Source organism: Myripristis murdjan, chromosome 15 (genome assembly GCF_902150065.1).
Source record: "Myripristis murdjan chromosome 15, fMyrMur1.1, whole genome shotgun sequence".
In the NCBI taxonomy this organism is placed as follows: Eukaryota; Metazoa; Chordata; class Actinopteri; order Holocentriformes; family Holocentridae; genus Myripristis; species Myripristis murdjan.
Window position 1 is genome coordinate 17097437 of NC_043994.1, and position 14926 is coordinate 17112362.

General features: G+C 41.9%; 1 protein-coding gene across 1 annotated transcript; it reads left to right on the forward strand.

Annotated features, from left to right (window-relative positions):
* The first annotated feature begins 3689 nt into the window (after positions 1–3689).
* On the forward strand, positions 3690–9237 carry wnt8b (wingless-type MMTV integration site family, member 8b). Its single transcript, XM_030070703.1, has 6 exons — positions 3690–3760; positions 4569–4602; positions 6082–6220; positions 6908–7033; positions 7164–7306; positions 8668–9237. The coding sequence occupies exons 1-6, from the start codon at positions 3690–3692 to the stop codon at positions 9235–9237; spliced, it is 1083 nt and encodes a 360-aa protein (XP_029926563.1).
* Positions 9238–14926: the final 5689 nt, after the last annotated feature.

The following is a 14926-nucleotide window of genomic DNA, read 5'->3' on the forward strand; positions in this document are numbered from 1 at the left end:
GTATGTTTTGTTGTCATTTTTGTTGGAATTCTGTAATATTCCCTATTCCTAAAATGAATAATAAAAATTTAAAAAATAGACTGTCATACAATTTCTGCAATATTCTGTGTTGGTCAGTGAATTTGTGAGTTAACTTGGTATAGCTTGCATTATGTATGAACAGTACCATTAAAAAAAGACACTTAAGCACAGCTGCCTGTGTTAACATACCTCATACAGTGACAGATATACTCAAAAATCATTCGAAAGCAACATATTGACAGCAATCACTTTTCTGATTTTGGATGCATTGCCCTTGTTATGTTTTTATCTCCAGCTGCATTTATCTGATATTTTGGATATGGTGCGCAGCTTTCAAGGAATCCTGTTTTGGGACATGTCGTGCTTGTAAATAGTGGCCTTTCACCTACATACCTACCGATGGGGATCAACCCATCAGTAAGTACGTCATGCTTGGCTCACTTATCACACACATCGCACAAGGTTGTAAGGGAACTATACATGTGACACCACCATACATATTTAGAATAGTTGCAGACATTGTTGGGACGTGAGCTGTTTACTCGCTAGACCTGAGATTCACATGAGAGAGGATGGCACAAGGTATGCCATGATGCTGCGCATAGCACGTGGGCTTCCCTGCCTCTACGAGCTGTTAAGTCAAGTCTGACTTCTTGATGGGGGCAGCAAGATGGCCTAGTGGTTGAAGATATCACCATTCAGCCAGATGATCCAGGTGCAAGCCCTGTAGTGAGTAAGTGTCTGTCCTGCTGGGCAGGGCCGGAGTTGGACTCATCTTCAGCCCTGGAGTTTCATAACTCAAACCGGCCCGCTTATATTAAACAAACCAATTATATTAAAATAATAAGTATTAATGAATAATAAGTATTAAAATAATGTGATTACAACCTTAGTATGTATGTCTGCCACAAGACAAAGTTTCTCACACTCAGGTGGCGTTGCATTATGCTCAGGGGTAGAATTGGGTTTTGTTAGGAGGGGGAGCCCTTGTCTACATATTGCTGTCAATGGTCAACATTTTTCAGATCATCTTTATTTACATATCATGACATCTGATGCCCAATTTACATCTCACACCATGTATTTACATCTCACGTCATCAGTTCACATTTAGGTTTGCAGTCATCAATATAGTTGCATGTGTATGTTAGTACTGATTTCCAGTCAATAGGGCCTGTGCACTTGCTCCATCTGCTGGAGAGTGGCTTTATGGCAGGTTAGAAACAGCAGTATTTCTAAGTGATATCCTTCACTCTTTCTTCAAATCGTAAAAAGTAGCAAAGTGATTGGCAAACTGCACTTGGCAGTTTTTGGCAGCTATGGCCCTAATTGCCAAAGTGTTTCGCCACAGGACAGGGTGCAGCACGCGGGCTGAGCCTAGTCCAGATGCAGTCGTCCCACCACTGCTGTCTGGGAGCTCCTGATCTCTGTTGACCCAGCAGTGACATCAGCCCTCTCTCCATTGGCTGCTGCCTGTCAGACCATCCTCTCCACGGCATGTAGCACTGGTGTGTGTGGCCACACTGCCTGTTTTAGCCCAGACACTTCACTGTGGTCACACTGCCAGCTTTAACCCAACACTGTCAAACTCTGCACGGCACTTGACAAACATCATGGACCTGTTAAATATGTAGGGTTATTTGATACTGTCCAATAATCCGGTGTTAAATTGGATTTCATTACTATTTAAATAGGTGCATCCTGCTCCTTGTTTTGTACATGTACTTTTTCTCAAAATTTGAATGCTATGTATTCAAACTGTAGGTAGAAGCGGATACACACACCCCCACACACCCACACACACGGATATATATTTAGCGATACACACACATAAATGTACCTGCACCTCCACTTGCTGCAGCTAATAGGCGCACACTGAACACAGATTCCTATCTATCTATCTATCTATCTATCTATCTATCTATCTATCTATCTATCTATCTATCTATCTATCTATCTATCTATCTATCTATGTGAAAACAATACGACACAGGAATGGTCGTCTTTTTGTTTTAGATGACTCCCTTTAAATCTTAATCCAAAAACATCCCTCTGAAGTTACCCTCCACCCCCAGTCACTTTAATCCTAATTTGCACACAAGAAGATCGCCAAAGGGTTTCCAGTGCCAAAAGGAAAGGGACCTAAGGGGTCAGACGGGTTATTAGCCCTTTATCCAAAGTTAGGTAGGGACCGTCTGGATTAGTGATGCAAATACCCTACCTGATCAATGGCTAGGCCTTTAGTCTGTTTCAATCCCTTCTCTTTATTTTCTGTTGGGGGGATACATTAGGATGTCAGGATTCAAGCGAGCTGGACCAGGAATCTTTTATTTTGACAATTTAGAAAAGCACCCCTGCGTAAATGAACGATGATAGCCTAACAGCAGGCTGTAATAGATTTTCTGAAACAGCACACATATCACAGCAACAAGTGCAATCTGTGTGAAAAATATTAAGACATTATTAAGTGTGTGTTTTATTTACAAAATCTCCATATATATTCCCCATAAACTCGTGGCTGTTATAAGACCATAAAGATTTATATCATTTGGCAGCAATTCTACTTCAGAGGCCCGTTGACTGATTAAAAAATACTGGACCTAATTAGAAGGAAGGGTGCTGCTAGTAACCTATCTAAAAGTGAAGTTGTACTATCATTCAAGATCACTGGTGCACATTTGTTTTATCAATTTTGGTTTTGAAATAGCAAATTAATGTGGGCGCGTTACTTTTCAAAATAAAGGAGGCTATGTCTAAAAGAGCCGCATGTATTTTCCGCAACTATCAATGCGTTTTCGAGGTGTGTGCGTTCTTTATGGGAGCAATTTCTAAATCCCATTTGACAGCCCCTGCAGCTGAAGATATGGAAAAATGGAAATAATCTTGCTAAACCATAGGCGAGGTATGTAAGCTTCTGGTTGATGATTATGGTGACTTTGCGGGTTAAAGGGGCCTTTGAAATTACCCTCTGTCTTTTGTAAAATGAGGCGTTTTTCCTCATTTTCTGTTAAGTTGAAATTTAGATCTTACAGTGAGAGATGTAATTTGCCTGTTTCCTGTTCTCCTCGGAGTCAGACCCCGAGTTTCACAGTGATAAACATTGATTTAATCACACCTTTGTTAAACCATGACTTATTTCCTCAAGAACAAACCCATAGGCCTGTGTGTCGCCTTATCAAAACAACAATTGGCCATCCAGGAGACAATCCTCCAGCTACTAATCCGCGACAATCAACCGGTTTTTCAACATGGTGTGAAAGTTAGCCAAAATAAAGTTTTTCAGGGTCTGAAATTCAGGGGATCAGTGTTACAGTTTTCGTATAGGATTAAACAGATCTTCCTCTGCCCTTGGATGGAGGCAGAGAGCCTGCCATTGGCCGGCCCTAAAGGCCCAGGGTGCCCTTTTGATCATCTCAATCTCTCCTTGGTGCAATACTTCTGATTGGCTAAGAGAGTAAGAAGGGGGAAAATCTTTAATTAAGCAGATAATCTCTTGTTGGGACGAGAGCGGCTCCATTTAAGAGCCCCCCTCTTTGAGTCCTGTTTGGGACCCTTGGTAGCCCCAGTGAGGTTTTATATGTTGGCAGCTCAGTATCCTCTCCACCGCTAGACTGTCTGCAGGCTTTGGAAGGGCTACAGAGCCGCCGCCATCCCTCTCACCTGCCAGGATGTTCATGCATTTGGAGGTTTTCTATTATATTTTCATTCTTCTGGCTCATATGAGGTCTTACTGCTGCTGGTGAGTCGCATTTCATTTTGTCTTTACAGTTACATTTTGCGCCCTAATGCTGTTTACTTTAAGTATTTCATGCCATGGCAGTACCAACTCTTACAATCACCACAATACAAAAGTATTCTCTCTCTCTCTCTCTCTCTCTCTCTCTCTCTCTTTTTTTTTTTTTTTAAAGCATTGTATGGTCAGTGTACACCTCTTTTGTTTAGTATTCAGTTGTTCAAATATTATTATAAGGTCTAACATAACATATAAGAGAGTGTAATTGATCAGTTTAGTTGCTATAAGAACTTATTTTATTTACGTAAATGGTAATTTGAACAGAACCAACATTTTGAAAGTTCAAAGTTACTTTATTACATTATTCAATATTTGTATTTTAAAATGCAAAAGGATTTTTATGGGCATAATTTTGATGGTCAACACCTGTACTTAAATTATGTAACACTGGTTAGCACTGGGAAATTCCTTCATTTCTATTCAGCTCAGTTTTGTTCTCTTATACTGTGCTATGTTATGTTATGCTATATTATATTTTATTATGTTATACTGTGTCCATTGTTCAAATCCTTATCAAATTCAGATAGCATAGCTTTGCAACAGTCTGCCTCAATTCTAATATTTATGGACTATTCTTGAAAAAAGCAGGCCTATCGGTGGTGTTTACTATGTTTTGCCTATAACTGATTATAGATAATAGATTTCACGTGTTATGAAGCATGCTAATGAGAGATGTAAGCAGAGGACAGAGGAATTCCTAGTCTTGTGAAGGACACTTAGCTTTCCTGAGTTAATAAGCTGTCTCCTCTTCCAGGTCAGTGAATAATTTCTTGATGACTGGACCCAAGGTAAGCCAAGTTTCTTTTGATCTTTTCTCTCTCTTTCCCTTTCCTTAAAAAGAGAGGGAGAGTAGCTTCCCTTGCAGATGTATTGGAGAAGACATGATTTCTGTCTCGTTTTTGAGTCCTCGGTATAGGCCTGTTGTTCCTGTGATATCTCAATTCAAGTGTGTGACAAGCTCAGGTCCCTGCCTGTATGCCACAATGGCACTAATGATATATCAATGATATTCTTGGCCCTTTGTGATTTTTTCTCCTACCTCCATACACTTGACCTTATTCAGAGGCTCTGTATCCCTGGGTTGAGTGTGTAAAGAGGCAGGAGAGGCGAGGGCAAGCATGGCTATAGTGGGTGGTCATCATTAGCGAGCCAGACCCCTGTGAAAGAGGTGGTGCTTCATCTCCCCAAAGGCCACTTGAGACATATTAGTATGTATCGTTCACACAGTCTGAACAAGTAGCAGAGCGGCAGGCGAAAGCCAAGGGGACAGTGCATTGGTCAGTGTTCAGGACTTGGCATTCACAGTGGCAAATAAAGTTTAAGAATTATAATAATATTTGGACTCAGTTTGAGTCCGTTCAGGTAGGTTTTAACGTTATATTGATAATCAACAGGAATTATTCTCCTAAAACAGGAATTATTCTCCTAAAAAGGTCTTCTGGATGTATACAGTGTCTTTATGTTGACTATGAATACCATAGTGAATACTACAGAATACAATCATTTGTTGAGAAGGCCTCCAAATAGCAAGGCTGGAGCATTGGAATTAATCATTTACCACACTCGCTTTTTCAAATTTCCGTGGCAATTTATTTCTGGCCTCTGGAATTTCTTAAGGGAGTTGTCCGAATAAACACTTCTCAAATGAACTGATGTATTTATAGAATTAGAGGGCAGGGCAATCCGACATGAATGGAAGATGTGAGTTTCCATCTGTCTTTTCATCTCTTCATCAGGATCATCAACGCATCCGATTTGTTCCAAGATGATGTGAAAAAAGTTGACATCAGCAGCTAGATGGAAAAATATCAGTCAGTCATAATAAATCAAGACTAGATCACAGGGCCATCGTTAGACTTTTCATCGGGCAGATTTGACTTTGCTAGCGCTGAGTCTTTACATAAATGTCAAAACTTGCTCTGATGATTGATTGGCTCTGCTCAGGACTTACTAACTACCAATGATGTTGAATCAACTCCATGCCCTCTGAATCACACACTGAGTCTTGACGGTCGGCCTGCAGTGTATCTGTCCACAAAGCCTCTGTGATTGGTTAGGGAGGATATAATTACTCTTAATCACTTATTATATTTTGCAAGTACTATATATACTGAGCCTCAGGCAAATGCAAATGCAGCATGAGTCAGGCTACTAAATAATATGAGAGGCTTTAGAACCATCTCACCTTGTCACATCTGTGTCATCGCTGCAAGTCTGTGGGTTATTCTCTGGTTCCCACATTTTCCTCCTCCTCTCTGCCTCCCCAGGCGTACCTGATCTACTCCAGCAGTGTGGCAGCAGGAGCTCAGAGTGGCATAGAGGAGTGCAAATACCAGTTTGCATGGGACCGCTGGAACTGCCCAGAGAGAGCGCTCCAGCTGTCCACACACAGCAGCCTGCGCAGCGGTAAGCCCACAGTCCCCACGGACCAGCCACTGATAACACCACCTCTCCCTGATTTCTCTGCACATCAACAAAAATAGACTCTAGTTCTGATTGGTAATGATAATGATAATAGATTTAAACTGCAGGTTTGCTGTCCCGTCTCTAATTCTTGTCCGATTTGTGACCTTAAGAGAGAGCTTGTATTTGTTCCAGGTCTCTGAGAGGGGGGGAAGGTTTTTTTGAAATTGAGATGTTTGCTTAGTCAGAGGATACATCACCCTTAAGGATCGTTACAGTGACCACAGTCGCCCCGGCCAAAACAAACACACTAATCCAATTCACAACATCCTTACAGAGCCACCTCTCCTATTCAGGGCTTGTGAAAACATGATATTCATCAAACAAAGAGTGAGAGTCAAATGGGTTCGGTGTCATAGGATCCGTTTCATACAGAGCAGTTTATGATATTGATACCTCCACTCATAAACCACAGCATTTTTTACATGAAAATTAGGACTCAGTTTCTCATAGAAGAAACAGCATTTAATACACAGTTACTAACAATTACTAATCTAATATCCATTATAGTCTCCTAACCATTATAATACCTTCACATATTTCCTCTGCATTCATAGCCAACAATGAGCGATGTGTCTCTGACCTGTGGATGATCAGAAAATGATTGTAAATAAACTTTTCTGTTGCCAGCAAATCGGGAGACAGCGTTTGTCCATGCTATCAGCTCCGCTGGTGTGATGTACACGCTGACCAGGAACTGCAGTCTTGGGGACTTTGACAACTGTGGCTGTGACGACACCAGGAACGGACAACGGGGTAAGAGAAATATGCACGTCTGTTCATAAAGCTAAAAGCAACCTGAAATGAGTCACAGCAAAGGTTGAAGAACCTTAAACGGCAGACTTAACAGTATAGGCAATTTAATTATCATTCTTTTCTTTCCCAGGTGGTCACGGATGGCTCTGGGGGGGCTGCAGTGACAACGTCGGCTTTGGCGAGGCCATCTCTAAACAGTTTGTTGATGCCCTGGAGACCGGGCAGGACGCACGGGCAGCCATGAATCTCCATAATAACGAGGCTGGACGCAAGGTACAGTTCTGTTCCCTAATTCTCTCTGCTGTAAAAATATACATGCAGAATGAAAACCAAGAGGGAAAACCCACAACATAAGATGTGGTCCAGTCATGTTATAGTAATGCTTTGGTTTGATTTATCATTCATGTTAGAGCTCATCACTGTCTCATCACCGTCAAACTTGAACCATACAGTAGTTATAGCTGCAGTTTCAGGGGGTGTGGCTTGAAAACTGGGTGGCGGCCTGGTTGAAATTTGGGGAATCTCTCTTGACCCTACAGCTGAATGCACAATGTTAAGCACCTTTTGAATAATTTTTCCCCCTGCTCAGAATTACACTGAGTGTGCCACCCAAGCATCCCTTTCACATCCCTGTAAGTGAGGTGCCACTCGTCCCCAATAATAACAGTGTGTTCGGTGTACCAGAAGGGCCTATTTACCAGTGCTGAATGCCCCTTATGACAATACCGCAACTCAAGAATCTCAGGATCACTGGTGCAAGCTTAATTAGAGTTCCTGCGGAGCCAGACATTGCATAGCATTCTGTATTATGCTGCTTTTTAAAATAAGTGTTTAGTTTTATTCTTGCAATAAGGATCCCACATTTATGTTGGTCTTTGTTGGGCCCTGGGGGAGTCTGAGGGGACCACAGGCATGCAGCTGAAGTGCTCTTTGTTTACCGTGCCTGTGCTCCCCCCTGTTGTGCCCTAGGATCCCCATGGCACCTGGAGCATCATTGTAACAGAAAAAAATGGGGAGAGAAAGAGAGAAAAACTCCTTTTTCATTTCTCCACTCAATGGGACTCTCCATTGGGTCTTGTCTCACTAGAAAACATGTTGATAATGAACATGCTAAATAAATACTCCTATTTCTTCTGAGGGACAATAGGACTCAATGTGAAACTTTGATTCAGGCTCACCTCAACAGAAAGTTCATCCCCTCCCCGAAAACAAAACGTCCCTTTTCAAGCAACAGCTGTTTTGTGTGGGTTAAAGTCAGGAAAGACTGAGGACGATGAAAAAAAAAAAAAAAAAACCCTCAGCAATGGACCTTGAAGCTATCATTTCTTCCTTTCAATGTATTCATCCTTTTTCCGTTAACTGGAAAACCTCAAGAGTACAATCGCTTAATTTGACAACACATCAATCAAGAGACAATGCACATCCTGTCTTTAACACACGCGCACACACACATGCACGTGCACCTACATAAATACACATACATATGTATGTATATGCATATTCATGTACGCACACACATCTAATGTCCTCAATTTGTGTAAAATGTGGCAGGGTTTGTGCAAAATGCAATATAACTACATTTTATCAAAGGGAATCCTCACTATTTCCTTCCTTTCTCTTACTCTTGACTTCAGGCTGTGAAAGGGACCATGCAGCGGACGTGTAAATGTCACGGGGTCTCAGGGAGCTGCACCACTCAGACCTGCTGGCTGCAGCTCCCAGAATTCAGGGAGGTTGGAAACTACCTGAAGGAGAAATATCACAGGGCTCTGAAGGTGGATCTTCTGCGGGGAGCGGGGAACAGTGCAGCCAGCCGAGGGGCCATCGCCGAGACCTTCAGCTCCATCTCTCGCAAGGAGCTGGTCCATCTGGAAGACTCCCCTGATTACTGCCTAGAAAATCGCACTCTTGGCTTGCCGGGCACAGAGGGCCGCGAATGCCTCAAGAAAGGCAAGAACCTGAGCAAATGGGAGAAGCGGAGTTGCAAAAGACTATGCGGCGAATGCGGGCTGGCTGTGGAGGAACGCAAGGCTGAGATGGTGTCGAGCTGTAATTGTAAATTCCACTGGTGCTGCGCGGTGAAGTGCGAGCAGTGCCGAAAGACAGTGACCAAGTACTTCTGTGTGAAGAAAGGAGGCCAGCGGGGCAGGAATGAGAGCGCTAGCAGCCGCAGGAAGAGCCTCAGACTGAGGAAGAAGCACTGAAATGTTATGTTGTCATCCTCATCATTTTCCTTCTGCCACCATCTTAATTTTTTTTTTTTTTATCACAACACCCCTTGTCAACAAGCCCTCTCTGCCTGTGCAGGAAATGTATTTTGGAAAAGTTTATCTGACATGCAAACTAAGACCATCTTAAAGGTCCATTATACATAATTGCCAAGGGCTAATCCGAGTGAAGACTCAACTGGTTAAAAAATGTAATAAGCATGTAATTTGATAATTGAAACTACATCTGACTGACTGCTAAATTATGTGCTTATCCCACATTTTTTGTTAACTGTGTCTTAATAGTCCTCACTTAAATCAGCCCTTGGTCATTTTTCATAGTGCACCTTCAATTGTCAGTTTTGTATTGAAGGTTAATGACAGGGGAATGAGCACATTCCCTACATGATAGAGAGGATGAGAAGGGGAACTTTTAGAACTTTGTAGATTTTTTGGGGGGTATAAATTTATTTAAAATATATTTTTGTACTTTTTACAATAATATTTTGAAAAGTCACTGGGCATATGAAAGAATATTTAACCGACTAAATTTTTTTCTTTTTTCCCACTCCATGTTTTATTTATTTGTCATGCATCAAAAAAGGCTTTGGGGAGACAATTATTCATGTTTTGAATAGTGAAAGATCTGACTGTGAAGCACTGGCATGATAAACCTCTAAAATGATTTTCAAGAGCAAACCATGTGTGATTCTTAGAAACTCCCTAAACATGTTCAGCCCAGCACTCATCTTTGTCTCAACAGTCACTGCCAACATTTGATTACAATTTTACAATCTTTTATGATGACTCTGGCCATAGTCCACTCTCCCACCATCTGGCTTGCCCACACCTGTTTTGCCCATTTTGTGTATTTAATTGTATATAAAATGAAGCACTTTGTACTGTACATTGTTAATTTATTGCACAAGTTTTCCTAGTTTTGCTTTATTCTTAGCTGTCTTTGTGGTTTGTTTTCTGTTCAAATGTAATTAAAGAATAATAAATCCTTAAACCTGAGATATCTTTCAACCTGAAGAAAGTACCACTTATTCAAATGAACATATTTTAACACATTCTTTGTGACAGTAATTATTGACGATCTGCAGTACACAGAGCAACCTTACTCTTCACATTGTTCACATCGGGGATAGGATGCCCCCGGGGCAAAGCAACAAGAATAGAGAACTTTTCACCATACTCTTCCTTCCATCACGCCTTTCTCAATTTCGCCTCTACAAATACCTCCCGTTCTCTCCCTCATCATGGTAATCCTCAAAGAGCCCCCTAACTCCCCAGTGCTTGGAACTTTCTTTACTGTTTAATACTAGTTTAATTAACTTTGTCCAGACAAGAGTAGGGGTGTGGGGGTGGAGGGCATGAGGCAAGTTGCCCTTAAAAATCATCCCGCCTCTAATTTTATATGCTAATCTCCTTTTTCACGCCACCCCTCCTTAGGAGTGGGGGAAAGAAATGTTGGGAAAACTTGGGGTTGCCTGTGCTGGGCTTCCTGCGGCTGTTTTATTTCTGGGCCCACCTATTTGGATCCTTTCACTCCTCTAGGGCCTTCCTTTGCTCGATTTAACAATGAATGCAGAGCTAATCAGCTCTCTCGGAAATGCACCACTGTCGAGGAAGGTAATCCCTTCTTCTCTACTCTCAATGGGCTGTCGCCTTCTAAAGGGCTTTGGGAAAAGGCTTTGCACAGATTCACACTGTTCGCTCAAAAGAAGTTAGTTCAAGTATTGTGCCCAAACAAGTGGGTTTTATAAACAAATGCTTGCCAGGATACTCACCCCACCTGCAAGTAAAAAGTGCCAGGCCCAGGCACACTAGCACATGGCAGCCGAAGCCAAGGCCCTTAAGACGAGATGGGACATGAAAGAGGAGATTAGAGGTCCCATTGAGAGGGGGGCGTTCATTTCTGCACCTTCCTCTTTTTACTCAATAAAGTGTCAAGGAAACACCTTGTTGACATCTTATTTACCAAATAATGATCATAATCAAAACTCCCCCTCCTCTGATGACCCCTGTAGGCTGGCTGGATTGCTCTGCCTGGCATGCAGAAAAACCCTCTCATCGACAAAAGAACCAGCATACCATACTTTTGCCCCGCAGCTCTGTGGAAGCTCTGCAATTCACTGGGACAGCTAGGGAAAGACACACCATAGCCCCTCTCATACACTGAGGAACCTCAAAATGTGGATTTCATTGTATTTCAAAGGTACCACAAAAGACATAATAAGTATTTAATTATTTGTTTCACTTTGCAACAAATCAGATTTCAGCATGGTATGTGAAATTCAATAACGTATTCATCTTTATATTTGAAGAGTTCATATATATATATATATATATATATAACATAAATGCCATTCTTGAAAAGAAAAAAAAAGAAAAGAAACTGAACTGACTGTTGTATGTAATGCTTCACACACTGAATCCAAGTCAAATATTGCCTATGCACAAGCTTACTAGTATGATTTTCTGATTAACCTGAAAAAGCATGTTTCATAGAAATTGATACAACTGGAGTTATGCTTTCGCAAACAACCTTTTCTTTCTTTATTTATTAATGTGAGTCATGGATTACTGACATGAGCTAGCCGACTCTGTAAGCCCACATGTGAAATAATCACACAGAGGAACGCGTGGGCCTCGGTGTCCCAGGGCCATACCTGCTGACACAGCACTCAGTGGATGTGTGGGAAAGCCTCACAGACGAGCACGTTTGGCCGGTTCAAAGCCCAGCTGTTTGCCACACCTGTGACACTGTCCACTTGTTCAGGCAGGATCAATTCTGCATCAGCAGCAGAGATGAAAGAGGGGCATTTGAAAATCTGGACTAATCCCGGTCTAGTGGGTGGGATATGTCGGTAATACCATGCTTAACCTGTGGACTTGGTTTCAGGTCCTGATCTGCAGGTTTCACTCTGCAAAGAAATTTGAGCTGCATAGAACAAAATGAGATGATCATCATGCTTACAATGCACAAGACTGCACTGGTGACTATGGTTCAGAACATTTAAATAGCATTGACCCTATAATCCTCCTGCTGTACTTTTAAGATTTATGTTGACTCATGAGTGTGTGCTGATGTTTTAACATGAAGGACCAACTAGAGATTCATACAAACAACTAGACACACTTGTAGTTTAAGACAAAACATTGACACGAAAGACATGCAACATATTTCTTTTTATTTTCTTTCGATCTTAAGTTGGTTCTCTCTCTGTCACACATGGGCTCAAATACATGCAATCACGCATTAAAAAGTGAGAAAGTGAGAAATGTCCGCTTTGCTCGCCCACATTCAAGCCCATATTTTCCTCTTTATAACCAATATTTAATATGAATCATGGCTCAGACACACAAACTGCAGGGCCGGAGGTCTGGGGCCCCGTTTCCCCCACCCAGAGAGTGACATGACCTCTGACCAAGGAAACTGAACTTCTGTCTCTCCTCCATCTAAACCTCTGTGTGTCAGGGTGGGGGTGCTGGGCCTGCCAGGTCCAGTTTGTAATGAGGCATGAGCCCGAGGTGACGGAGAGAGAGAGGTGACACAGTGGAAATGGGAAATTAAGAGGAAACTGTCTCTCACAGCTCGGATGGTTGATTTTCACTTCTGTTGGCACTGGAGGTCACGCGATGCTGAGATATAGAAAGCTGTGGCAGAGATGTACCATTGAATTGGTATAATTGTTCACACTGGCCTTATTTTAAAAACAACTTTTTCACAGCAGCCATTTTAGGGTGAACCCAGGTGTTACTAATGACACTGATTAAGGCTCTATTCTTTTTTGGTGTTTGGAACAGAATTTTAATTAATAATATTAGTAACACTTGTCTTTACTCTACTATTTCATTTTGAAATGGCTGATGAAATACGTCTGTTACAATCAAAATTTGATTTTTGTGTCATGTTGGAATCTGTGATAGCAGCACCCACTGATGTTCAGCCTGTCTTCTAAAATACTTTTGGGCTTATATTACATATATATTACATATGGATTAGATTTTTTAAAAAAAGAAAAAAAAAAGAAAAAAGAAAAAAGAGCATAATTCTCTCAAAGTATTGCAAATGAAGATACAATCAATAAAAAAAACATGAAGCAAACTACTTTCACTGCTTGAGAGAATCCTTGACTAATAGGATTTATGGCTTAGGGGTTCTGGACACACAACACTTAGAAGGGTGAGGGTCAGTATGACGGTACAGATGACTGGGCCATCAATCGCCTACTCTAAATCAGTTTACAAAAAACAGAGAAACCTGCAGTTACTGGTGTTGTCTTATGTTGTAGATACTTAAGCTATAATTCACAGTTACATGACATACCTTAATGCATTGCACTTAGCGATATAATCAAAGACATTTTAGCTCTAGAAACATCAACCAGATATTTACAGCAACTATAAGGCGCTATCAGTTATTAGGAAACTCCTGCATTGTATCGCAACAGTAGCTCCTCAAACAATTCTTTGTTTTGACAAGAGTCCATCTGTTGGGAAGAAGAGAGCAGTGATGTGTGTTGTCCCTATCAGCAGGATTGAGATACAAGCTCTCTGGGCTCAGCAGGGTGGTCGGTCCCCCAGCCATGGATATCTGTGGAGATTGGGAGGAGAGGAGCATCAGAGGGATCAGGTCAGCTCAGCTCACTGGTCTGCAGAGGAAACACTGAGCATGGGAACCCACCGGGGGGCCCAAACTAGTCCCTGGGGTGGAAATCTGCTGGGGAAGCCTGAAAAGATGCCTGTTGATGCAAAAGCTGATAGCTTTAAAAAGCTGTCCCGAATCTGTCCATACAAAAAACACATAGCACATCACATTTTAAAGTAAGGGTTATGTTTAAGGGGGGGAAAGATCAAAGTGATTGATAAGATACACAGCACTCCAGCTAACTCCACCTTACCAGACTGATGATGACGAAGTGGAGGAAGGCTTCATCAGTTCAGCTGATCAGTCCACTGAGCAAGGTACAGCGTGCACTGCTATCTCTGAGGAGTGATCACCCAGTGATCAGTGAAGAAACGCTCAGGCTATGATGATCATGGTTAAATATTGGCCCTGGATGGCAAAAGATAGATAGAGAGAGAGAGAGAGAGAGAGATAGAGAGAGAGAGAGAGAGAGAGAGAGAGAGAGAGAGGGAGAGGGAGAGAGAGAGAGACTTTGTTGGAAATGTTTTATGAAAACATTTCCAAAGCTACAGATTCAACTGCTACAAAAATCTACTCACCACATACATTACAAAAAGAGATTAAATAGAAATAAAATGATACCCACTGCCTCTCTCCTCAAACACACTCACTATCAGTATCCAGAGACCCCCCTTCTGACAACATTACATCAAACCATTACATCAAAAAAGCGTCCCAGTTGCAAAAAATAAAAAAGTTCCCCATCCCTCAATGTTCTGACAGCCTCACCTACACAGCAAACACTCTGAAACCCCTCTCTGTTATTAACCAAACTGTGATATTCAAATTCAGCCCTAAGGCACACAGAGACCAGCCCCTTAAACCCTGACACCACCTCCACCAGCCCCCGCCCCTGCAGCCTGTCTCCTCTGCTGAGACAAATGTCCAACTTTTCCTGACCAGCCACAAAAATTCAGCGACCCAGGATCAACAGCCCCACGGAGAAAACGACTCCTATCCTCCCACAGATCCCAGACAGCAGTGCAAAAA